The 26,022-nt window shown below is 38.7% G+C and overlaps 1 protein-coding gene across 1 annotated transcript in view; it reads right to left on the bottom strand.

Annotated features, from left to right (window-relative positions):
* Window positions 1-26,022, bottom strand: part of DNAH11 (dynein axonemal heavy chain 11) — a 385,020-nt gene that overhangs the window by 343,570 nt on the left and 15,428 nt on the right. Inside the window, exons 7-9 of the mRNA XM_043462325.1 lie at window positions 19,707-19,940; window positions 17,715-17,882; window positions 3,602-3,718 (exon numbers count right to left, since the gene is read on the bottom strand). Coding sequence (XP_043318260.1) covers window positions 3,602-3,718; window positions 17,715-17,882; window positions 19,707-19,940 — 519 coding nt within the window. The remainder of the gene's footprint in view (window positions 1-3,601; window positions 3,719-17,714; window positions 17,883-19,706; window positions 19,941-26,022) is intronic.

The following is a 26,022-nucleotide window of genomic DNA, read 5'->3' as shown; positions in this document are numbered from 1 at the left end:
TCTTCAAGGCAATTGAGATAAACACATGCTGGCCTTTTTTCTGGTAATATTAATTGTAAGCACTGTAAAACTGTTGGTGGGAAAGAAAGTGGTGCAGCCGCTATGAAGAACAGTGTGGAGATTCCTTAAAAAACTAAAATTACAGCTACCATGTGATCCAGTAATCCCACTGCTAGGCATATATCCAGAGAAAACCATGGCTCAAAAGAATACATGCACCCCAGTATTCATTGTAGCGCTATTCACAACAGCCAAGACGTGGAAGCAACCTAAACGTCCACTGACAGATGATGAAGAAAGAGGATGCGGTATGCATATAATGGAATACTACTCAGCCATAAACATAATGAAATAATGCCATTTGCAGCAACATGTGGTCATCATACTAAGTTAAGTCAGTTAGAGAAAAATAAATAGCACGTGATATCACTTACATGTGGAATCTAAAAAATGATACCAATGAACTTACGTCCAAAACAAAAACAGACTCACATACATAGAAAATAAAACTTAGGGTTACCAAATGGGAAAGGGTGTGGGGAGGGGTAAATTAGGAGTTTGAGATTAACATATTGACATTACTATTATATAAAAAATAGATAATCAATGACATGTTGTTTAGCACAGGAAACTATACTCAGTATCTTGTAATAATCTATAAAAGAATTTGAAAAAGAATATACGTATATATATGTGTAAAACTAAATCACTTTGCTGACCACCTATAACTAACACATTGTAAATCAACTATATTTCAATAAAAAGTACTGCAGAAAAAAAAAAAAAGTACTGCAGAAACTACTAAATATTTAAAATCCACTTGGTTAGCTGCTGCCGAGAAAAATGCAAAGTATCAACTTTTCTTCTTACAAGCACTGTTCTGTTACATTTGGACTTTATGTTAAATTCTGAAGCAAAAACAGCCTTAAAGATTTCATAAAGAATTGGACTCTACCTACAGTAAGGAAACACATCTATTTCACAGCATTCTCTTTCAAACCCGTATTATGTCAACCACAACTGAAACAATACTAGAAGCTTCCCAGCCACATCTCATTTAGTCCAGCTGACATGCTTAGTGGAACTTAACTCCAAGTGTAAAATAGGAAAGAGAGAGAAAATATTCTTTGGGGAGGTAGTTAAGCCAGAAATTAGTAGTTAAAGTCTTAACTTTTAAAGCAGTACACATTACCTTAATTTTTCAACATCACAGATAAATAAAAGTTATCTTCCAGGATGAGAATAAAGGTCATTTGAACTCCTGGTTTCCTTGTCACATCGGAACTAGGAGCTTTTTTAAGAAGACAACAGATTCTGTCCTTCATATCAATCTTGAAAGATTCAAGACTGATTCTCAATACGTGCTTCTTTCCGAAATATTCCATTAGAGGTCTGTAGGGTTTACCTTGATTTTCTTCTACTTCTTGGTTTCATTATGCAATATTTATGTTTTTCCTAAATTTGTCTCTTTTTCAGATTTTTGTAATCTGTTGCGTATGAACCACGTACACTTCGCAGTTTTCTGCTGCTGATGCTGCTAAGTCGCTTCAGTCGTGTCTGACTCTGTGCAACCCCATAGACGGCAGCCCACCAGGCTCCGCCGTCCCTGGGATTCTCCCGGCAAGAACACTGGAGTGGGTTGCCATTTCCTTCTCCATCACAATTTTCTAGTGTTCTGTTATTTCATCTAAAGACTTTTCTCAACACTTACCTTACATACTTCAGTCTCCATGTAGAGACACTGTAAATTTTAGAAAGCCTTCCATCAGCATTTTGTTTTAATTTTTATTGAGCACTAACTCTGCAGGGGCTATGTCAGAGTTTTATACTGTTGGCTTCCAGGGCCCTCCCTGCTCATGGCTTTGCTGGGTCCTGGTCTTCAGAGAAGTCTGCAGGTATTTATTCCCCAGGACGCGACAGTAACTGGGCAGAGTTCATCAACCTAGGCCTGTAGTAGAAATACTTCTCTCCCTAAATACACAACCCTGTTATTTTTCTTCTTCTGCCACAACTCTTGCTGCAGTTTATCTTCATCTGCGTGTCACTGCAGGACTGTGACAACCAATCAGCCCTCCTAATGTCACAGTTATTAAGTACCTGCTTTATATAAAGGATTGTAAAAGGTGATCTAAATATAACAAAAACTCTAAGATGATGCCCCACCCCTGGAGAGCTTATAAGGGCAGCAGCTTATGCTATATTTTTCAGTAGACAAGGTACAAATATGCTGAGAATCAAAGAAACAATACATGACAATCAAGAGATAAAACTGTTTAGAAAAATAATTGGCATGTTAAGTAGAATCTATATGAATGGCTGTGAGAAAGAGAAAAGGTAGGAGCCGCTGTAATTGAGATTTTCCTCCACATTCTTTAATGCTATGATTTCCAAAAGTCTGAAAGGAAGTCCAGTAACAGAGAAGATGATAGACTAGTGCATAGCCACTAAAAATGGCATTGTTGAAATCTGTTATTAAAGTAAAAATATTTATGATTCGCTGCTTCTTGAGAAGGCTACAGAAGGATTGCAGAGTTCAGAATATGTCATTTTTCGCAAAGAGAAATATGTATGCATATCTAGTCAAAGAAAAGGACTGGCAGTATTAAAAACCACAGTAACTTCTGAGAGAGGGCATGACGGGTGGTGTTATTTTATAACAACAGGCTATATATTTCAGCCAGCACATCTCAGTTTCATGCAAGGGCTCATAAGAGAGCACTCTAGGCCTTGTGACTTCCCTGTGTTAAAACAGTTGACAGTGTTAGAAGACACAAGAGCCTAACCACCATCTGACCAATTTATTTGAATTTCAAGACCAAAATCAAGCAATTATCTCTGAGAAAGTCTGGGTCTGTTATTTTGTTTTGCACTGCAATCTTCAATGAACTGTGTCCACAATTCTCTAGCTGTGTTTCGGCCAACACAGAGTCCTCATTCCACTTTGGGGACATCATCTAAGTTTACACTCAAGATTCTCTTCTTTGACAAGCAAGTTCTACTATTCATACACTATACTGTATTTCATCAGTTCTATGATAAACATTCTTTCATGTTTTAACACCTTTGAAACTAGATTATGTTATATAATCAACAGCGTCCTAATCTTTTGGCAGTGTTCCCCTTTGTTGATAAACAATGGCATGTCTGGTAACTGGTGTCTTATGCTTAATGAAAAACAGTGCGTAAACTGTTATTTATTTCAGTCAGATCAATAAAGTGGGCAGGCGAACCCAACCTATATAAACAATGGTAAAGAAAAGAAATTCTTGAATTAGCTGGTATTTTTCACTTTTCACTGTGGCTTAATTTTGAATCAGTACCTCACAGGTCTTCCCAAATTTGCTCTAAAGGTAATGAAAGAACAATGAATTCAAGCAAAGATCAATAGTCAAATGTCCTAAAACTGAACTTGTCCAAGGTAAATGTCATCATTCATTAGTGTGTTATTCAAAGTTTATAATTCAGTGAGCTGAATATGAAAAGAATGTGACTAGTTAATAGTTTACCTGAATCAGAAAAGAATGTATTCCCTCTTTTCATCTAATAGTCTTACATTATTCATTAGTAAAACTTTTTTTTTAATAACTTCTTCAGAACTAACCTTAAACGCAGCTTCCAGACCACTGCAGTTGAAGAAAGCTTCACAAAGAATTGTCCCAAGCCTTCTGTCAAAATCCAGAATTTTGGACTTAAACTCAGCATAATCACTTTCAAACTCCTATAAAATTCAAAATAAAATATTAGTTTTCAGGAAAGAATCCAACAGTGAAAATATCAATCACAAAAGTGTGACACCTCTCTCTTTTTCTCTCTGAATGGATTTATTCTTCATAGCAGGATTCTAGGAAAGAAACAGCTGTATCTGACTAAGTGTTCAGTGACAGCCTTACAGAGCCGTGAACATCTAGCACTGTCAGCTCACCTTTCCACAATGCCTTCCACTGGCTCAGACCCCAACATCAGAACTTTGGCCTATTGATCCACCCTTCTCCATGCTATTTTGATTATAAATTTAAAAAGCAAAGCTTTATAGAAAAGAAAAAGGAAAAAAAAAATCTTGCCTCATTATAAATTTAGTACATCTAGAGTTTAAAAATAAAGCTTTTGTTATTTTATGGAGCAGAAACCCTGCCAGGAAACACTATTTCTTCAAGTGGGAACTAAAAAGCACAGGTCTGTCTGTGAGAAAGATCACTGGAGACACAGACGCAATGCAACACTCTTCCCATTCCCCCAGTTTCCTACTAACATGTGGCTAACAACCCCCAGTTTCCTCTTAATACATAAACACCCACTCTCATAATTACAAAGAACAAAACAAAGACTAAATAACCATCATCTGCATAGCATTCCAACTCAGTCTTCAGTGAAGCCCCAGAAATTCAGAAACACTTTGGGCTTCCTAATCAAGCCACCCCAGAAGGGTACACCACACACTTAACAGACGCCCTTTGTTACCTCCATAAACTGAGCCTTTTCTATTAATAATACTAACAGGAATAATAACAATGACGACAGCTAACATTTATTCAGTTCTATTTTAAATGTTTTACATTATTAGCTCAATTCTAATAATATATAATGTAGGTAATATTTTTCTCATTTTATGGGCAACTAAATAAACTCTGAGAAGTTTATGTCCACAGTCATACCACTAGTTAACAGCAGAGCCAGAATTTAAAACCAGGCAACCTGGCTCCAGAGCCCACACTCCAACCTTGATTTTGGATCTTTCTATGAAGAAATGCACCTTATGCTAAATTTAATACACACTAGAAAATGTGTATTTCTAGCGTAACAGCACAGTTCTAGAGCACTGTGTATCATAAACAGCAATGTCACATTGAGCATCAAGAGGAAGTCTACACTTTTGAATTAAGGCCAAACAGTCTTTTCATTCAAGGATCACTGACTTTTAAAAGTAAACACAAATGCCCAACAAGTTGTAACAAGCCTACCTTGCCTCTCTTCTCAGTGTGGCAACAAGGAACATACAACTTAGGATCTTCAAACATTATTTGAACAATTAGCAAATAATCAGTATCTAAGTTCAGTTCAGTTGCTCAGTCGTGTCTGACTCTTTGCAACCCCATGGACTGCAGCAGGCCAGGATTCCCTGTCCATCACCAATTCCCAGAGCTTGCTCAAACTCATGCCCATCAAGTTGGTGATGCCATCCAACCATCAGGGAAGGAACAAATACTTCTTTCCCATAACGGATCTCTCTCCCAACCTCTCCTGTCAGCTCAGCCTGAATTCAGAATTGCTGAACGGACTTCTCCCCTAGGAAATCCCCCAAATAACTAAAATTTATTATATACAAAGGCTTCCCTGGTGGCTCAGATGGCAAAGAATCTGTCTGCAATGAAGGAAACCAGGATTCGATCCCTGGATCGGACAGATCTCCTGGAGGAGGAGATGGCAACCCACTTCAGTATTCTTGCCTAGAAAATCCTAGAGGAGCCTGGCGGGCTACAGTCCATGGGGTTGCCAAACGGGAACTCATCCTCTCTATAAAGCCACTCCTCATTCTAAAACCCTAACAAAAACTCTGGCAATCTCTTTGACTTCTTCCTCTCTTGCTCAAGTGTTATCTCTCTTTTCTTCTATGTATTCTCCATCATCCAGGCATCACCCTCATCTGGATCACCATTACCACTTAGCTAGACTTCTGTTGGCCATATCTGAACAACTCTCTTTACCTTTAATCTCATCTCTCCCATCATTCTCTAAACTGCAATCTAAATAAGCTTTCTAAAATAGAAATCATATGTCAATCTCGTACTAATAATTCTCCATGTCTCAGTATGGAATACTTAACTTTTAGGGTGAAGTCTCACAGTCTTAGCCTCATCTACAATGTCCTTTGAGATGTGAACCCTACTTACTCCTCCTGACTATTCCAGTGTCTCTCCCGCTTCACACTCTCGGATCTAGCCAGGCCTGCCTTGTCACACTGATGCTCTGTGTATAACACAATTTTCTCTAATCACTTTCTTTTCACCTACTCCTCACCTGCTCCATTTCTATTTATTTTTTCAGTTCCATTTATCTTTCAGGCATTGTCTCAGTTTCCCTTTCACCTCCCCTGGAAAGGGGCCCTTCACAAATGCTTCCATGGCACACAGCACTTTCCATTCCCTAGCACTGAGTACACTGTCTCACTGACTACCTGGATTCTCGCGCTGGATTTGAATTTATGAGGATGGTAACCAGGTTTCTTCTCACAGTGACAGTACCAATATTTAACATTCCCAGCGCATAGCTGTTTCTCAATACTTATTAGAGAATAAACAATATACTGGTGCTACTCAAAACCATTGTTTCCATATTCTAGAAGCTCCAAAATTGCCCTTATTAGTAACATGAGAAATTTTGACGTTTTAGCTAGAGAAAGGTCATGGACTGGAATGGGTGAATTTAACTCAGATGACCATTATATCTACTACTGTGGGCAGGAGTCCCTTAGAAGAAATGGAGTAGCCATCATGGTCAACAAAAGAGTCCAAAATGCAGTACTTGGATGCAATCTAAAAAATGAGAGAATGACCTCTGTTCGTTTCCAAGGCAAACCATTCAATATCACGGTAATCGAAGCCTATGCCCCAACCAGTAATGCTGAAGAAGCTGAAGTTGAACAGTTCTATAAAGACCTACAAGACCTTTTAGAACCAACAGCCAATAAAGATGTCCTTTTCATTATAGGGGACTAGAACGCAAAAGTAGGAAGTCAAGAAACACCTGGAGTAACAGGCAAATTTGGCCTTGGAGTACGGAATGAAAAAGGGCAAAGGCTAATAGAGTTTTGCAAAGAGAACACAATGGTCATAGCAAACAGCCTCTTCCAACAACACAAGAAAAGACTCTACACATGGACATCACCAGATGGCCAACATTGAAATCAGACTGATTATATTCTTTGCAGCCAAAGATGGAGAACCTCTATACAGTCAGCAAAAACAAGACCAGGAGCTGACTGTGGCTCAGATCATGAACTCCTTATTGTCAAATTCAGACTTATATTGAAGAAAGTAGGGAAAACCACTAGACCATTCAGGTATGACCTATATCAAATCCCTTATGACTATACAGCGGAAGTGAGAAATAGATTTAAGGGACTAGATCTGATAGACAGAGAGCCTGATGAACTATGGACGGAGGTTCGTGACATTGTACAGGAGACAGGGATCAAGATCATCCCCATGGAAAAGAAATGCAAAAAGGCAAAATGGTTGTCTGAGGAGGCCTTACAAATAGCTGTGAAAAGAAGAGAAGCCAAAAGCAAAGGAGAAAAGGAAAGATATTCCCATTTGAATGCAGAGTTCCAAAGAATAGCAAGGAGAGATAAGAAAGCCTTCCTCAGCGATCAATGCAAAGAAATACAGGAAAACAACAGAATGGGAAAGACTAGAGATCTCTTCAAGAAAATTAGAGATACCAAGGGAACATTTCAGGCAAAGATGGGTTCAATAAAGGACAGAAATGGTATGGACCTAACAGAAGCAGAAGATATTAAGAAGAGGTGGCAAGAATACACTGAAGAACTATACAAAAAAGATCTTCACGACCCAGAAAATCATGATGGTGTGATCACTCACCTAGAACCCAACATCCTGGCATGTGAAGTCAAGTGGGCCTTAGAAAGCATCACTACGAACAAAGCTAGTGGAGGTGATGGAATTCCAGTTGAGCTATTTCAAATCCTGAAAGATGATGCTGTGAAGGTGCTGCACTCAATATGCCAGCAAATTTGGAAAACTCAACAGTGGCCACAGGACTGGAAAAAGGTCAGTTTTCCATTCAGTCTAAGAAAGGCAATGCCAAAGAAATGCTCAAACTACGCTCACAGTTGCACTCATCTACCACGCTAGTAAAGTAATCCAAAATTCTCCAAGCCAGGCTTCAGCAATACATGAACCATGACTTCCAGCGTTCAGCTGGTTTTTGAAAAGGCAGAGGAACGCAGAGATCAAATTGCCAACATCTGCTGGATCATCAAAAAAGCAAGAGAGTTCCAGAAAAACATCTATTTCTGCTTATTGACTATGCCAAAGCCTTTGACTGTGTGGATCACAATAAACTGTGGAAAATTCTGAAAGAGATGGGAATACCAGACCACCTGACCTGCCTCTTGAGAAACCTGTATGCAGGTCAGGAAGCAACAGTTAGAACTGGACATGGAACAACAGACTGGTTCCAAATAGGAAAGGAGTACGTCAAGGATGTATATTGTCACCCTGCTTATTTAACTTATATGCAGAGTACATCATGAGAAATACTGGGCTGGAGGAAGCACAAGCTGGAATCAAGATTGCTGGGAGAAATGTCAATAACCTCAGATATGCAGATGGCACCACCCTTATGGCAGAAAGTGAAGAGGAACTAAAAAGCCTCTTGATGAAAGTCAAAGAGGAGAGTGAAAAAGTTGGCTTAAAGCTCAACGTTCAGAAAACTAAGATCATGGCATCTGGTCCCATCACTTCATGGCAAATAGATGGGGAAGCAGTGGAAGCAGTGTCAGACTTTATTTTTTTGGGCTCCAAAAAATCACTGCAGATGGTGATTGCAGCCATGAAATTAAAAGACACCTACTCCTTGGAAGGAAAGTTATGACCAACCTAGATAGCATATTAAAAAGCAGAGACATTACTTTGCCAACAAAGGTCCATCTAGTCAAGGCTATGGTTTTTCCAGTGGTCATGTATGGATGCGAGAGTTGGAGTGTGAAGAAAGCTGAGCGTCGAAAAATTGATGCTTTTGAACTGTGGTGTTGGAGAAGTCTCTTGAGAGTCCCTTGAACTGCAAGGAGATCCAACAAGTCCATCCTAAAGGAGATCAGTCCTGGGTGTTCATTGGAAGGACTGATGCTAAAGCTGAAACTCCAGTACTTTGGCCACCTGATGCTAAGAGGTGACTCATTGGAAAAGACCCTGATGCTGGGAGGGATTGGGGGCAGAAGGAGAAGGGGACGACAGAGGATGAGATGGCTGGATGGCATCACCGACTAGATGGACATGAGTTTGAGTAAGGTCCAGGAGTTGGTGATGGACAGGGAGACCTGGCGTGCTGCAATTCATGGGGTCGCAAAGAGTCAGACACGACTGAGCGACTGAACTGAATTTAGCTTTTAATAGGCAATCAAGTTGCTGTGTGAAGAATAGATGCGATGGAGCCAAGACAGGGCCTGAAGGAGTAGTTTAGGAGCAAAGGCAATAACCTGGGTCAGAGATGAAATCTGTATATATTTTCAGGGTGATATATTCTCAGGGTTTATATGACAGAACCTGATGTTTATCATGAGAAAAGAGTAAGATCATGGATGACTCCTATATTTTGTACTAAGCAGTACACTATATGGAGTATTTTTGAGTTGAACAATACAGGAAGAATAGGCTTGGGGAGAGGTAAAGCACGCTGGTGATGTCTATTAAATATACAAGTGGAGATGTTGAGTAGGCAGCCAAATATACGCTTTGTTTTTGGGATATAAGGAGGTCCTTTCCATTATGTCTGATGTCCTTGAGGCTTTTGGTAGACGTTCTTTATCAATCTGAGGAAGGTCCTGCTACTCCTATTTCTGAGAATTTTTTTTCCCATCATGAATGGATGTTGAATATGGTCAAAAACCTAATGCATCAAAGTTTTTAAATTGATAAACTATCACAAAGGAGGCAAGAATATACCATGGAGAAAAGACAGTCTTTTCAACACGTGGTGCTAGGAAAATTGGACAGTTACATGTAAAAGAATGCAATCAGAACACTCCCTAACACCACACACAAGAAGAAACTCAAAATGGATTAAAGAACTAAATGTAAAGCCAGAAACTATAAAATTCTTGGTGGAAAATACAGGCAGAACATTCTCTGACATAAACCTATATCTCCATCTTTTTGGATCTACCTCAGAGAGTCATGAAAATAAAAACAAAAATAAATAAATGGGACCTAATTAAACTTAAAAACTTGTGCAGAGCAGAGGAAGCCATAAACAAAATGAAAAGACAACCCAAAGAATAGGGCAGACGATCTAATAGACATTTCTTCAGGGAAGGCAGACAGATGGTCAAAAAACAGATGAAAAGATGCTCAATATCACTAATTATCAGAGAAATGCAAATCAAAACTGTAATGAGGTATGACCTCACACCTGTCAAAATGTCCATCATCAAAAAATCTACAATAAATGTTGGAAAGGGTGTGAAGAAAAGGACACCCTCTTATACTGTAGGTATGAATATAAATTCGTACAACCATTATGGAGAACTGTATGGAGAATCCTTAAAAAACTAAAACTAAAACCCACAGTTACGCCCACTCCTGGGCATATACCTGGAGAAAATCATAATTTGAAAAGATACATGCCCACCTATACATGCAGTACTCTAATAGCCAAGACATGGGAGCAACCTAAATGTCCATTGACAGAGGGATGGATAAAAAGATGTGGTACATATATATACAGTGGAATATTACTCAGCCATAAACAATGAACTAGTGCCATTTACAGCAATATGGATGGACCTGGATATCAGCATACTAAGTGAAGTCGGACAGAGAAAGCCAAAAATCATATTCTATCACTTATGAGTGGAATCTAACTGTTGAAATGATACAAAACGGGGACCTCCCTGGGAGTCCAGTGGTGAGGACTCCATGTCTCCACTGCAGGGACACAAATTTGATCCCTGGTCGAGATCCGGCATATTGTGTATGTGCTTAGCCGCTCAGTCATGTCCGACTTTTGCGACCCCATGGACTGTAGCCCGCCAGGCTTCTCTGTCCTTGGGGATTCTCCAAGCAAGAACACTAGAGTGGATTGCCATGCCCTCCTCCAAGGGATCTTCCCAACCCAGGAATTGAACCAGGTCTCCTGCATTGCAGGTGGATTCTTTACCAGCTGATCTACCAGGAAAGACCTCGTGTGCAGCACAGCCAAAAAAAAAGATACAAATGAACTTATTTACAAATCAAAAACAGACTCAGAGATCTCAAAATCTAACTTGTGGTTACCAAAGGGGAAACATGAGGGGAAGTGATAAATTAGGAGATTGGGATTGACATATACACACGACTGACTATATATAAAATAGATAATAGGGACCTACTGTATAGCAGAGGGAACTCTACTCAATATTCTGTAATAACCTATATGGGAAAAGAATCTGAAATTATACACACACACACACACACATTATACACACTTTATCATCACTGACCATCATCTGAGCCTTAATGAGTCACAGCAATAATATCAAAGATCACAGATCACCATAACAAATATAGTAATAACAAAGAAATTTGAGATATTGTGAAAATTTCCAAAATGTGACCAACACAAAGCAAGCAGGTGCTACTGCAAAAATGATACTGATCAGTGCAGGGTTGCAATGACCTTCAATCTGTAAAAAAAAAAAAACCAAAAAACAAAAAAACCCCCACAGTATCTGGCAAGCACAAATGAAAAAATGAGGTGTGCCTGTAATTCTTCAATATTTGGTAGAATTCTCTAGTGAAACACCCCAGGCATCAATATTTTCTTTGGGGGAAGTTTTTAAACACAAATCCAATTTTTCTCACTCTCACAAGAAAAAACAATTTTAAGTATATGTAATGACAGATGTTAAGTAAACTTACTGTGATAATCATTTCACAACATACACATGTACCAAATTATGTCGTACACCTAAAACTAATAACATGTCAATTATATCTTAATTTTCAATATTTCATATTGGGTGAGTTGTGGTAATTCGAATTTTTTGAGGAATTGCTTCATTTAATCAAAGTTATCAAATTTATGTCTAGAGGTTGTTCTTTTGCTTGTTTTTTGGTATTACCCATTATTCTTTTGACATCTGCAGGACATGTAATGGTAGCTCTTTTTTACTCCTGACATTAGTAATTTTTCTCTTTTCTTTGTAGTCTTACTAGAGTTTTGTCTTTTCAAAGAACTAACTCTTAGTTTCATTGACTTTATTATTTGTTTTCAATGTCATTGATTTCTGCTCTTCCCTTCTGATTTTTCCCTTCTTCATTATTTGTATCTATTTGTTCTCATTTTTTTCTAGGTTCTTAGGGTAGAAACATTACTGATTTGATATTTTCCTCTTTTGTAATGTATGCATTTAGTGCTATAAATTTCTCTCATAACTGCTTTAGCTGTTCCTACAAATTTTGAAATACTGCATTTTCATTTCATTCATTTTCATTCAGTCCTCTATGTTTTATTTCCCTTGAGACTACTACTTTGATTCACGGCATACTTAGAAATGTGATCTTTAGCTTTTAAGTCTTTAGAGCTTTTCCTGTCAGGTCTCTATTATTGATTTCTAGTTTGATTCCATTGTCATCTAAGAACATACTCTGTATGATTTCATTCCTCCCACAAGCAGCGAGTCAAATAAGAAATCACCTGGGAAATTAAGAATACCTTGACACAAATGGGGGAAAAAAGAGCCCAACAAAGTCAAACTTAAGGAATATACCAGAAACAGTATTAAGGGAAAAATTATCACTATAAACATATACATTAAAAAGGGAGGATCTTAACTGAATAACCTAACTTTACAAGTCACATGAATTGAAAAAGAACAAACTAATACCAAAGCTAGCAGAGGAAAGGGGAAAAAAATCAAGATTAAAGTGGAGATAAATGAAGTCAATAACAGAAAAACAGAAAAATCAACAAAACCAAAAAGTTTATTCTTTGGAAAAAAAATGAAATTGACATTTAGACAGACTGACTAAAGAAAAAAGAGGGAAACTAAAACTACTAAAATGAAATCTGAGTAATTACTACCAATTTTACACAAGTAAAAAGAATCATAAAAATGTTTTATGAACAATTGTATAACAAATTATATAACAGATGAAAAGGACAAATACAGAAATACATAACCTACTATGACTGAATAATGAAGTAACAGAAAAACTAAATAGGCCTATAACTAGTACAGTGACTAGTCATCAAAAAACTTCCAAAAATAACAAAAAAAGCCTAGGACCAGATAGCTTTCTGGTAAACACCACTAAACACTTAAAAAAGTATTGACACCAATCCTACTCAAAAATCCTCTTCCGAAAAAGTGAAGAGGGAACACTTCCTAACTCATCTTATAAAGCATTGTCCTGATTCCAAAGCCAAATAAAGACATGACAAGAATATTACAGACAGGTATCCCTTATAGATAATGATATAAACACTCTCAACAAAAGCTAGCAAATAGAACCCAGCAGCATATCAAAAGGATCACACACCATGACCAAGTGGATTTCTTTGCAGAATGCAAAGATGGCAAATGAAATCAATAACAGACCATGTTAACGGAATGAAGCAAAAAGACCCCATGACCATCTCAATTGATGCAGAAAAAAATGACAAAATTCAACACCCTTTAATGATAAAAACACTCAAACTAGAAATGCTACAGGTCATCAACATGATAAAGGCCATCTATGAAGATCCCACAGTTAATACCACACTCGATGGTGAAAGGCAAAGTGGTCCCGATAGGATCACAAGCGTGACAAGGATGTTTACTTCCACCACTTCTATTCAACAAAGCATAGGAAGCACTAGCTAGAGCAATTAGGTGAGAAAAATAAGTAAAAAGTAATCAAACTGGAAAGGGATAAGTAAAATTGTCTCTGTTAATAGATGACATGATTTGACACACAGAAAACTCTGAAGATTCTGCACCAACGATAAAAAATGCAGCAAAGATGCAGGGTGCAAAATCAACATGCAAAAATCAGTTGTACTTCTATTCATTAGTTATGAATAACCAAGCTGTTCATATACCTTACAGGATATAAAAAAGATAACTCAATATTTACCAAATACCTAAATGTAAACGCTAAAAGTATAAAACTCTTAGGAGAAAATATTGGAGAAAATCTTTAGGACGCTGGATTTGGTAATCATTTCTTAGATGTGACACCGAAAGCACAGACAACAAAAGAAAAAATTTGACTTCATCAAAATTAAGAAATTTTGTGCATGAAAGGACAGTATCATGGGTATCAGTATCCAATAACCCATGGAATGGAAGAAAGCATTTTCAAATCATACACGGGATAAGGGATTAATGCCCAGTATTCTTTGAATTCTTTTTTTTGGGGGGGGCTCTAAAACTCCAATTTTTTTATATCTTCTATTTCTTTGGTGAAAATTTCTATTTCTTCACTGAGGTTATTTTTTATTTGTTTCATTATGTTGATAATTGCTTACTGAAGCATTTTTAGCACGGCTCTATAAAACCTTGTCAGATGATTCTAACATGTCTTAGCTTGATGCTGGCATCTATTAGTTTTCTCTTTTTGCTCAGTTGAGATATTCCTGGTTCTTAGTATAATAAGAAATTTGTTATTGTGGGGAGCTCCTATTATGGCTGAGTATACCAGCAGGCAAGACATGAAATTCCTGTAGATGACTAAGAAGAAATTTATGCAACTAAAATTTTTAAACACTACATACTGTAATAGCAAAGAATAAAGAGTTAAGGAGACTAGAACAGATCTGAGAACTAATTGTAGAAACTGGAACACAAGCTAGTATAGATTAATAACCACTTTCAAAGTGACTTTTAGATCCTAGAGTAATGATGGGTTAGGTATCTGGATCAACCTTCCTACTACAAACTATCAGGGAGAAGGAACATAGCCACAGCATCTTGGGTCACTCCACCTCAGGGTACAGGTCCTCAGCCTGAATTCCCCAAACTGCCCCAGATGAACTTACTGACTTCTTTTCTATGAGGATGCAAGGAGGGAGACAAACACTAAAGGACAAATATGGCACAGCAAAAAATGCTAAACATAGCAAAAACTCTCTCTAGGCTGAGAGTTCCGAGTTGGAACTTCTGTTTCACTCCCTGAGAACTATGTAATCTCAGGTAATTTACTTGCCCTCATCTGCCTGTGTGGTTACTCTCAGGGTTACAGTGAGAATTAAGCAGGAATGTGTATAAAAGTTTGGCACGATGTCTGGCATCCAACATTTGTTCAGTAAATATTAACAAACTCCGAATAACTGACTCTAGTGGAGCCAAGGGTTTACTTTCAAGAATATGCACCAACCTTGTGTAGCTATCTGGGGAATTTTATTTAATCAAGCCACATTTCAGAATGTTGGTTGAACCTAACCGTTGAACCTAAAGTCACGGGCCCATCAGTTAAACACAAACAGTTAAGAAAGCAATCCTCTTGTCAAGTTCAACTTAATATAGTATCACTGTGTATACTCCCTAACATCAAACTTGCTAAGAGACTACAACTTAATGATTTCCACCACTAAAAAGAAATGATAATTATGCAACATGATGAGGTGTTAATTATGACTACAATGGTTTTTAAGATCTATAAATGCTTCAAATTAGCATGTTATATACCTTAAACATCTACAATGTTTCATGTTTCAACTAATTAATTAATTAAGAAAGCAAGTCTCTCCCCATAATTGCCTAGATCTCAAACAGTCCCATAGGAAGCAATCAAAGCAAATACCTAAAGTGACCTTTATATTCAGTATTAATAATTCAGAAACCCAAGGACATGTTAATGGACACACCTGAGCACCCCCTCTTCTGTAAACCGACCACAGTGGCAGAACTTCTGATACATAAAGGCTCAGAGCCTCACTGATAGGCTTGAGATTAATGAAGAGAGAGAAATAAGTAACAGCATTTCTGAAAAGAAACTACCAGCCACTGTTTCTTTAATTTCCTGGAACATATGTCAGCCATCTCTACACCAAAGGGCAGGAAGCGGACAGGACACACAGGACCGCCGCATGCGCACTGCTGGATGGGGTCAGGGGACACGGAGCAGTGTGTGCAGTGGGAGAGCAAGGGCATGGGGGCTGGGTGTGTGTCACAAGAAAACACCACCATGAATATGAGAGTTTGGAGGCAGTTTGTTGGCCGAAGTATTGTCTCCTAAAAATTACCAACTGATTTCATCATGAAATTTCACTGACTTCCCTGGTGGCTCAGGCAGTAAAGCTTCTGCCTACAATGCGGGAGACCCGGGTTCGATCCCTGGGTCGGGAAGATCTCCTGGAGAAGGAAACAGCACCCCATTCCAGTACTCTTGCCTGGAAAATCCCATGGACAGAGGAGCCTGGTAGGCTGCAGTCCATGGGGTCGGGCCAAAAGTCGGATATGACTGAGGGACTTCACTTCATCATCAAAATCAGAACACAATGAACTCAGCTCTTCAACAAATGAACAGCTTAGTCAAGCCAAAATAATCATTGCAATATTCTAAGGCAACACTGATAACCAAGGCACATTAAAGAAAAAGAAAGGGCATCTTTGACATAAGCACACCAATTAATTGAACTTTTAGTTAATTCACATTTTGATTTCACGGAATAACCAAAGTCAAGATAATCAGACCGGAAGTTGAAAGGGAACTTCAAGGGAAGGCTATAGATGTCTCCAACCTTTGGAGATCAGAGGTAAGCCTTGCCCTTTTCAATTACAAAATAAACAGGGCTTCAAAATACTAAATACAAATACCAGGCAGATATATATATCTGAAATATCTATATATATATAATATGTATCTGTATATATATTAATGGCATGCTGAAAACCTACCAGGATTTGTAATTGTGAGTAAATCAAGACTCTCCTGCAACTGGCAGGCACCTGAGGGTCTGCACACTGTGGGTCTCACACTCCACTGCTCAGTTGCTCAGAAGAGCTAAACCAAGCCCCTCCAAGAGTCCCATTCTGTCCACATTCCCTGAGTGCCTGCCACGTGCCAGGCATTTTAGCAGGCTCTGCGGAAGAGCTCAGGCTATTCATCGCCACATATCTGGGTTTCTCTTACTTTTCCACAAATTAGCAGCACACACAACAGCTGTATCATTCTTACTATTGACTCCACTTCCCAAAAGCTATCAACAGTTCAGAGGGATTCACTTTGCAGACCATGTCCTTACAAAGCTAACACACTGTACTTGTACATTTCAGAGAGTCAATTATTTGACCAAATATAAACATAATAGTGAATAAATTCACATTCCACAAAAAACAATGAGGGTGAGAGCTAATCATTACTTTTTGTTTTTGGTACCTGGGCTTCACTGTCATGGCAAAACACTAAAATGAAGCTATTTTTATCCCAGAGCTGCAGGGACATTCACAGGGAACTCCTGGCCCCTAATCTGCTGGCAGTAACAGAAAACAGAAGCAGCTTAAACCTGAAAAGCTTCCCTCTTTTCCCTGAGATTAATAATATGAAATTAACAATTATCTCTTAAGAATAACAAAAAAGAGACTACATAATGTTAATAATATATGCAACAAATGAGATGAAACTAAATATTCAAGTAAATGAAAAATATACTTAATGGTTCAAGAAAAGGCTAAAATAAAACATGGAAGTTACACAGACACCAGATAATCAAATCAAGATGAGTTAATATGGTAAGTTTTCAATACACATCAACAAGAAACAAATCCAGACAGAGGTCCACTGTTGCATTATTAGAAATAGTTTAAAATATTCCCAACTGAAAATGCAAAGGACTAAGTCTAGTCCCTGATCTATCATGAAATAGATGAGAGAATCCATGCAAGCCATTTCGCCTCTTTCATCCGAGAGAGGCTGGACTGGAGAGAACGTATTACCACTGTGACCTACTGTCCTTCCCAGCTTTAAAGTAAGATTCTATGAAATGAAAACAAAAAGATACAACATTACCATGTTATTGTAATCAGATGGGTCATACGTGCTCTGTTTAAAAATATTCCACTGTTTCATAAATTCTTCACTCATCTCACAGATCTGTCCATTTAAAATTGCTCCCCTGGTACCGCCAAATTCAAGTCTTTCCAGCTTTTCAAATTCCAATATGGTGACAAATATATCCTTTGAAAAAACACAGTAAAGATCTTTCCACCCTCTTGAGTAGGAAAAGAACATTTTAAAGATTCAAAGAAAGAAATTTCCCAGCATCCAAAATTGGTGAGTCAATAAGACATTTACATGATAGAAAATAAACGTTATTATGATTTAAATCAAGAAAGTAACTGCCTACTTTTAAAATTACACTCCCATTTTCACATGGACTGAAAATTATTGAGCAGTATAGGTGACATCTAATTTAACCTCAGCAAGACATTTAACTCTCTCATTTCACATCCTTCGGATCCTAAGTCAGATGCCCAGGCAAGATCCACCAAAGCTATGGTGAATGGGCTGTTAAGAAAGCATGGTGCAAGTTGCCCAGTGTTATGCATTTGGCACTCAGACTTTAAGAGTCATTCAGAAGAACTTTTCTGGTGGTTCAGGGGTTAAGGCTGTGCACCCAGTGCAGGGGGCATGGGTTCAATCCCTGCTCAGGGAACTAAGACCCCACAGACTGCAGCCAAAAATTAAAAGGCATTTGGGCTGCATAAATGATGAGAATTTTCAAAACATAAAACTCTGATTTTGAATGAAATCTGACAAATCTAACAACAAAAAAGCCCAAACTTGCTGGAAAGAGTTTCATAAAGAAAATAAGGCAGTTTGAAACTTGGGGGAAAAAAAAAATCGTAGCCAGCTGGCACCATAGAAACTGGTGTTTAAATGTGTTTACATGTATGCATTCATTCAATGGCTTCCCAGGTGGTGCTAGTGGTAAAGAAGCTGCCTGCCAATGCAGAAGACTAAGACACCCTGGTTCGATCCCTGGGTCTGGAAGATCCTCTGGAGAATGGCATGGCAATCTACTCCAATATTCTTGCCTGGAGAATCCATGGACAGAGAAGCCTATGCGACCCTTCAGTCCATAGGGTCGCAAAGAGTAGGACACAACTGAAGTGACTTGGCACATAGCAATTCATTCAATGTTTGATTTTTTGGTATTTAAAACATTTATACAAAGCACATGTTTTCACGTTCTTTTCACCTATTTTCATGGATAGCTAATATTTTAACTGTATAGCATATATATTTATATACTAAAAGTTACCATAATATTGAGATGATCAAATGGGTTTTCAGGTATGGAATCCCAATAAAAACATCAAACATGTAAAAGAGAAAAAGGGATTATTTTTTAGGTTCCCAATTTACAACTGTCTTCTAGGAACTTAGTATGTTGTAGCACAAGGGTCAGTTCAGTTCAGATCAGTTGCTCAGTCATGTCTGACTCTTTGCAACCCCATGGACTGCAGCACGCCAGCCTTCCCTGTCCATCACCAATTCCCGGAGTTTGCTCAAACTCATGTCCATCAAGTCGGTGACGCCATCCAACCACCTCATTCTCTGCCATCCCCTTCTCCTCCTGCCTTGAAACTTTCCCAGCATCAGGGGCTTTTCCAATGTGTCAATTCTTCGCATCAGGTGGCCAAAGTATTGGAGTTTCATCTTCAGCATCAGTCCTTCCAATGAATATTCAGGACTGATTTCCTTTAGGATTGACTGGTTTGATCACAAGGATCACAAAGGTCACTGATCCGTAAAGATTAATGAAGTTTTGAAAAAAGAAACCAAAGCTTTGAATGTAAACAAAACTCTGAAACTAAAACTTTTACTGTATCTTGACAGCACTGGCCTTGTAAGCTCCCATGAAAATCACCAAGGAAGCAAACTTCTCACCCCCTACTCAAATAGAATAAATAATCTGTTCCCTGAATCATATTAAAAGGTATAGGGCTTTTGAATTAACCTACAATATAAATCAATTAGAAGCCAATAAGTAAATACCTCTATTTTCATGAAACGATCAAGAAATTTGTCAAATCTACGAAACACCAGATAAGACCGGAAATCCCATGGTTTCCGTTTCTTATTTCCCATAAAATAGCTTGCCAATCCTCTTCTATAGTTGAAGAAACAATTTTTGAAAGTCTTTAAGATGTTAATGGCCACTTGAACCTTTTCCAGACAGTCTTCAATTTCCCCTTTCAAGAGATCTTCAGGTGAAAGGTAAGCTATTGCCTAGAAATCAAAGAAAGAATGATATGAAAATGTTTAATAGTTTTCCTGAAAATATCTGTTTCAATGAAATGTTTTATTTTTCAGTGAGTCATTTTCAAATAACAATGTCTAGAATTGGGCCAGCAAGGCTGTGAAACAGAAGACACAAATTCTAGAAATTCAGGTAACTAGGTTTTAATGACATACATGTATAAAGAAATCTACAGAAGATGCTGTAATTACTGGAATCAAACATCCAACCATGACTGCATTTTTGCTAAGCTTCAAAGATAAAACAACTGTGTAATCACAATTTGCATGGCTATTTGAGGCTGCAAATATTCTGCACAATTTCTTTTTAATATAAAGAAATGTAGAAGCCAGGAGGGGAAACCTATGAGAGCATGTATTTTAGAAATATGGTCATGTTACCTGGCAGCACAGGGTCACTTGCAAAGGTGAGGAAGAGCTGACACAGGTGATTATACCACTGGCAATTTTTTTAGATTAACAAACTTCTCTTCTGGGGGCTCATTACAGGACATAAAATCTAGCTGAGCTACAGCAACTTGAACTGATTTTGAGTAGTTGAAAGGCAAAGATGAGAACGATTAAAGAGAAACCAACAGATTCATGGAGCAGCTCTCATAGTACCATCATTCAGTTCTTCCCTTTCTCCTGTTTGTTATGAACCTTCACAATTTCCCTGTTTAGGGAAAACCTAAACCTAAACCTATAAAAACCAAAAACCTATAAATTCTAAGCCCGATGCATCTTCACCTCATATAAATTAAAGGTAAAATTGCATGCCTTTAATTCAACAGTTGTTTAGAAAGCTGTAACAGATCTCAGTGGAGAATGTAATAAAAGCCATTGGGTTCAACAGTCAATTGAAGAAATGATTTCTAAATGCAGATGTATTTTCCTCCTTCTCCCATAAATGGCTACAGTTTTACATGCAGTGGCTACAGTTCTACCAGAATATAGACTCAGAGACATAAATGTGTAAAGTAGTAAGAAAATCATTCACTTGGTGTCTAAAAAGCCTACTGAGTTCCTTCAACTCTGGCGATAGAATCCCAATCTATACTCATATTTCTCACTCAGGCCTGTATGGAAAATTAACTTCTCCCTAAAGGTTGTGGTGTTGGGGAAGACTCTTGAGAGTCCCTTGGACTGCAAGGAAATCCAACCAGTCCATCCTAAAGGAGATCAGTCCTGGGTGTTCATTGGAAGGACTGATGCTGAAGCTGAAACTCCAATACTTTGGCCACCTCGTGTGAAGAGTTGACTCATTGGAAAAGACCCTGATGCTGGGAGGGATTGGGGGCAGGAGGAGAAGGGGACGACAGAGGATGAGATGGCTGGATGGCATCACCAACTCGATGGGCATGAGTTTGAGTAAACTCCGGGAGTTGGTGACGGACAGGGAGGCCTGGCGTGCTGTGATTCACGGAGTTACAAAGAGTCGGACACGACTGAGCTGAGCGACTGAACTGAACTGAAAGGTTGCTAATATTTCACACAACAGGGATGAGAACTCCCAGGAATCCCTCAGTAATTTGAGTTTTGTAAGAGTCTGCACATTGGTATGGGTTAGGGATTCCATAGGCCTTTATCTATATGTATTCTTTATAGTAAATGTGTCCTTTTAGGAAGCTAAAGAATCTACACAGTGCTGACTCCATTGCAGTGTGATTCGGCAACCCTCCATGACCTAATTATCAACATCTGAAGTAGCCTCCCTTTGGGCAAGCCATCCTTACATTCATTCCTGTGCTTCCTGCCTGACCCTCACATAGATGAGACAACCATGGCAATCAGCTTTCTGTTCACAGAGCCCACTGGTGAATTAGACCTCCTACATCAAGGACACAGTACCCAACATCCTAGATCAGAAAACCAGTCTATACCCTTTCGCTGGGCAGCAGGTTTGGGCTGCTGCTGAGTCGCTAAGTCATGTCCGACTCTTTTGTGACCCCATGGACGATAGCCTGCCAGGGTCCTCTGACCATGGGATTTCCCAGGCAAGAATACTGGAGTGAGCTGCTATGCCCACCTCCAGGGGATCTTCCTGACCCAGGGGATGGAACCTGCGTCCCCTGCATTGGCAGGAGAACTGTTTACCACTGAGCCACCTGGTAAGTGCCAGGAGGTTATGCAAACGGAAAAAGAGTCAGCAGAGGCAAGAGCCCTGGCCGTGGCCCAGTTGGAGACCACTAACTGCTTTTGTTTTCTCAGAGGGTCTCAGTGGCCTTATTTACAAAAGGAGGAGAGATGAATGAAGTGAACCTCAAGATTCTCTTCTGCTTCCTACAGTTCTCCCTGGAGCACACCCAACCAAACCAGCTCTACTTCCTCATGCTCAAGAGTATTAGCACAGACCAGCAAAAAACCACCGGATTTAGGATGAACTGGTTCCATGTCCAAAGCCTTATAAAACAAAAAATGATTAACCAGTTTATTTTATCAGTAGGAATCAATTAATGAATTTATCAATGATAGCATTTTTTAAATTTTAATTTTTATTTTACGTTGGAGTATTGTTGATTTACAATGTTGTATTAGTTTGATGCCTGTCTCCCAGCTTTTTCGTCTGATTTATGTGATTTTATGGACTTAATTCTACCATCCTTTTCCAAGCTCAACCTTGCAGACTTAAAACTCTTTGTCATCTAGGATCTTGTGAATAAGAACATCCCCAAGAGGGACACTAAGTAAGCTGTAGAACAGGGTGGAGGGCCTAGAGTGGAAATGACTCGCAACGAACAGGGAGCAGACTTAGGTAACCATGGAAGAAAAGCAAGGCACTAAGATAAGACACCATTACTGTGCCATTATCCAAGGTGGTCAGATGATGCCTTTTATATGTCTGGCCTAAATGACTAGGTTAACAGTCACTGTTAGAAAACAAGTAAAGAGAAACACATTTGCTTTTAAAGCAACAAAGGATTTCTGACCGTGCCTGGAATGCCTAGAAAGATCAGGCAGACAAGGAAAATGAGTGAAGAAGATCAGGAACAACAGTGGATGGTGGAGCCCAAGGTCACCTGGACAGCACCTGGCCCATCTAAAGGGGTACCTGAAGCTCTAGCAGCTGACTGTGCCAATGGGGATGGAAGAACCAACGGAGACCTGACTTTTCAGTGGAGGCTGGAATGCTGGAATCTAAATAAGACCTAATTAATTTAAGCACTAGCAACATATTTTTAAATAAAAATTTCAAAATACTATGCAAAACAAACACACTGCATTGATCCATTGGCCAAACACAGTCAACAGAATGCCAGCTTATGACTTCTGATAATAAGCTAAGGGTTCAAGGGTTCAAATGTTTCATAAACACACTGAAGTCTATAGATTCACAAAGTACATAAAAACTACCTAAGGAAATTATAAAAGACACATAAAATGTGTAACCACACAAATTGCGCAAAGCACAAAATTAAAGGAACAACATGGTATAATTCTATACCCACAAATCACATCAAATTTTTAAAAAATGGTAATGCTAAAAGCTGGTGAATTACAGTAAACCTGGTTACACATAATAATAGCAATGCAATTAACATAAGCTTCTAAAAATAATTTGTATATGTCAAATATTGTTCAAGAGTCATGAAAAGATTATAGCCCTTAAGCAACATCAGGAATTTATATTAAGCTGATTATCCAAGTTAAGGAAAAAGGATTTTCGTATAAAGTTGTTGTCTACATATTGTTTATAATACAAGTGGCTGGAAGTAATCTACTTATCCAATAAAAATAAATTAAACTTTTCAAGAAGATATTAAAAAAAAGAATTATATGATAAAATGTATTAGTAAGGAAAATTCTTTTAATGCTGAATTTGAGAGGGATGGAATTATAGGACTACTTCCATTATAAATTTCATACAATATTTTACAGATATCACTAGTATACCAAATAACTAGTATACCAAATATTACATGGTAATTAGAAATAAAAACTTATTTTAAACTATGGAGCATAACATAACAGGTAAGAGCTCTTTCTTGCAAGCTGGATGACCTTGGGCATGCTATTTATTCTTTCTGGACTTTGGGTGTTTTTGTTTTTGTTTTAATATAAGCTGGATCTACTAATAAATAGTACCTATATCATAGTGCCGCTAGAAGATTAAATTCATAGAATTTTGTAAAGGGCTTAGAAGAATTCTGGCAAATAAAACAAACTATACAGTGCTTGCTGGGGCTTTCCTGGTGGTACAGTAATAAAGAATCCACCTGCCAATGCAGGAGACACAGGAGACACAGGTTTGACCCCTGATCCTGTTGGGAGGATTCCCTGGTGGAGAAAATTGCAACCCATTCCAGTATTCTCGCCTGGGAAATCTCACGGACAGAGGAGCCTGGTGGGCTACAGTCCGTGGGGTTGCACAAAGTCGCACACAGCTAACTGACCATGCACATATACACTGTGCATTAAAAAGGCATTAAAAATCAACTGGACAACAAACTGGAGGTGGTGATGGGTGTTGTAGAGGTTAGCTCTTCAGAGAACCCAGGTATGAATGTTTACTCATTGGTCATTTTTTATTCCTTACATGTTGGGGCAGATCTACTACAAAGTCTACTTGGAGAATCTAGGAAATTGGGTAAACTAAACCTTTGGACATAAGCCAGGAATAGTAACTAAGGAACAAGGGAAGCAAGGTTATTTCCTCAGGAGTTTGGCAAACTTTGACCACGGACACTGACCAGGGGTCAGGGATAATAGGTTAACAGGCTTACAGGTAACCTGGGCTCTTTGCAAGCCACCTATAAAAATGATTGACAATCTTTGAGGTTTCTGCACTAACAGGGCTTTGCAGTAAAAGTTTGGATCATTCTCAAAATGAGATGTGGATCCTCAAAAGGGGTTTGGGAGAAGCTGTGGTCACAGCTGTTAAAACCACAGTGGGGATCAAAGCCTTTCACATGAGATGTGTCCATTAGGGCCCAGTGCGCTCACTTAACAAAAGAGCAAAACTGAGTTTGCACAACAGAGAAACAGAAATAGAATGAAGCCAGAAGAGACACTAAAATAAAGCAAGAAACTGACAGGTTACCTCCAATTAAGAGCTGCAACTAGTCTGCAAGTCAACAGTTTGGAACTTTTACTGATTTCTATTAAATGTTGCACTGAGCACTTCATTTAGGTTCTCTCCTTTGATTCTTACAACAGCCCATGAACAAGGGCAGAAACTGAGGCTCAGAGAAGTGATTTAACTCCACTGTGTGCTCAGTCATGTCTGACTCTTCTGTGACCCCATAGACTATAGCCTGCCAGGCTCTTTTGTCCCTGGAATTCTCCAGGCAAGAACACTGGAATGGGTAGCATTCCCTTCTCCTCTAAAATGGTTCAGTTAGATCTGAATCTTGGTTGGTCTGAGTCCAAAGACCTTTGCGTATACCATTCTATCTAGTTAGAAGCAGAGAGGAGAACCCCCTCTGAGAGAGAATAAACCCCCACACACCCACATCCCTACCTCAATCTTACACTCCCAAAACTCTAAACTGCAGGTCAGAAGACCTGTACTTTAATTTGTCCCCCTAAATTTCAAGGAAGTTGAGCAAATGATATCTTTCAAGTTTCAGTTAATTCATCTGAGAAAGTATCAGAGATTGGAGTGGAACCCAATTCCCCAACCAGTTTCTCCTACAACATCCTTCTCTTGAATGCTTAGGACAGCAAAGTGCTGGGCCTGGGCAGCAGAAACTCCGAGCTGCTTGCCTTGACTATGAGCAGATTTTCAGGGTTCCCAATCTCCTCCAACTTACCCCACTGTGCAATAAAATTTTTTAATTTTCAATATGAGTCATGAGGAGAGAAGCATTAGACTAGACTGGGGATTTAATAGGTCAATCATAGATGTCCACCCTTCCCTGAGCTAGTGATCCAGATCTGTCTAAAATATCCTATTTTCCTGGCCACAGGGTTGCTCCAGAAGAGAAAGTAAAATGTTTTCAGTTCAGTTCAGTTGCTCAGTCGTGTCCGACTCTTTGCAACCCCATGGACTGCAACATGCGAGGATTCCCTATCCATCATAAAACCCATTGGTCCAGAACTAAAAGCAAAGTCAGTCTCTTTCCAGGGAAGT

The sequence above is a fragment of the Cervus canadensis genome, chromosome 3, assembly GCF_019320065.1.
Source record: "Cervus canadensis isolate Bull #8, Minnesota chromosome 3, ASM1932006v1, whole genome shotgun sequence".
In the NCBI taxonomy this organism is placed as follows: Eukaryota; Metazoa; Chordata; class Mammalia; order Artiodactyla; family Cervidae; genus Cervus; species Cervus canadensis.
Note: the sequence above shows the minus strand (reverse complement) of the source record. Positions and strands in the feature narration are given on the sequence as shown.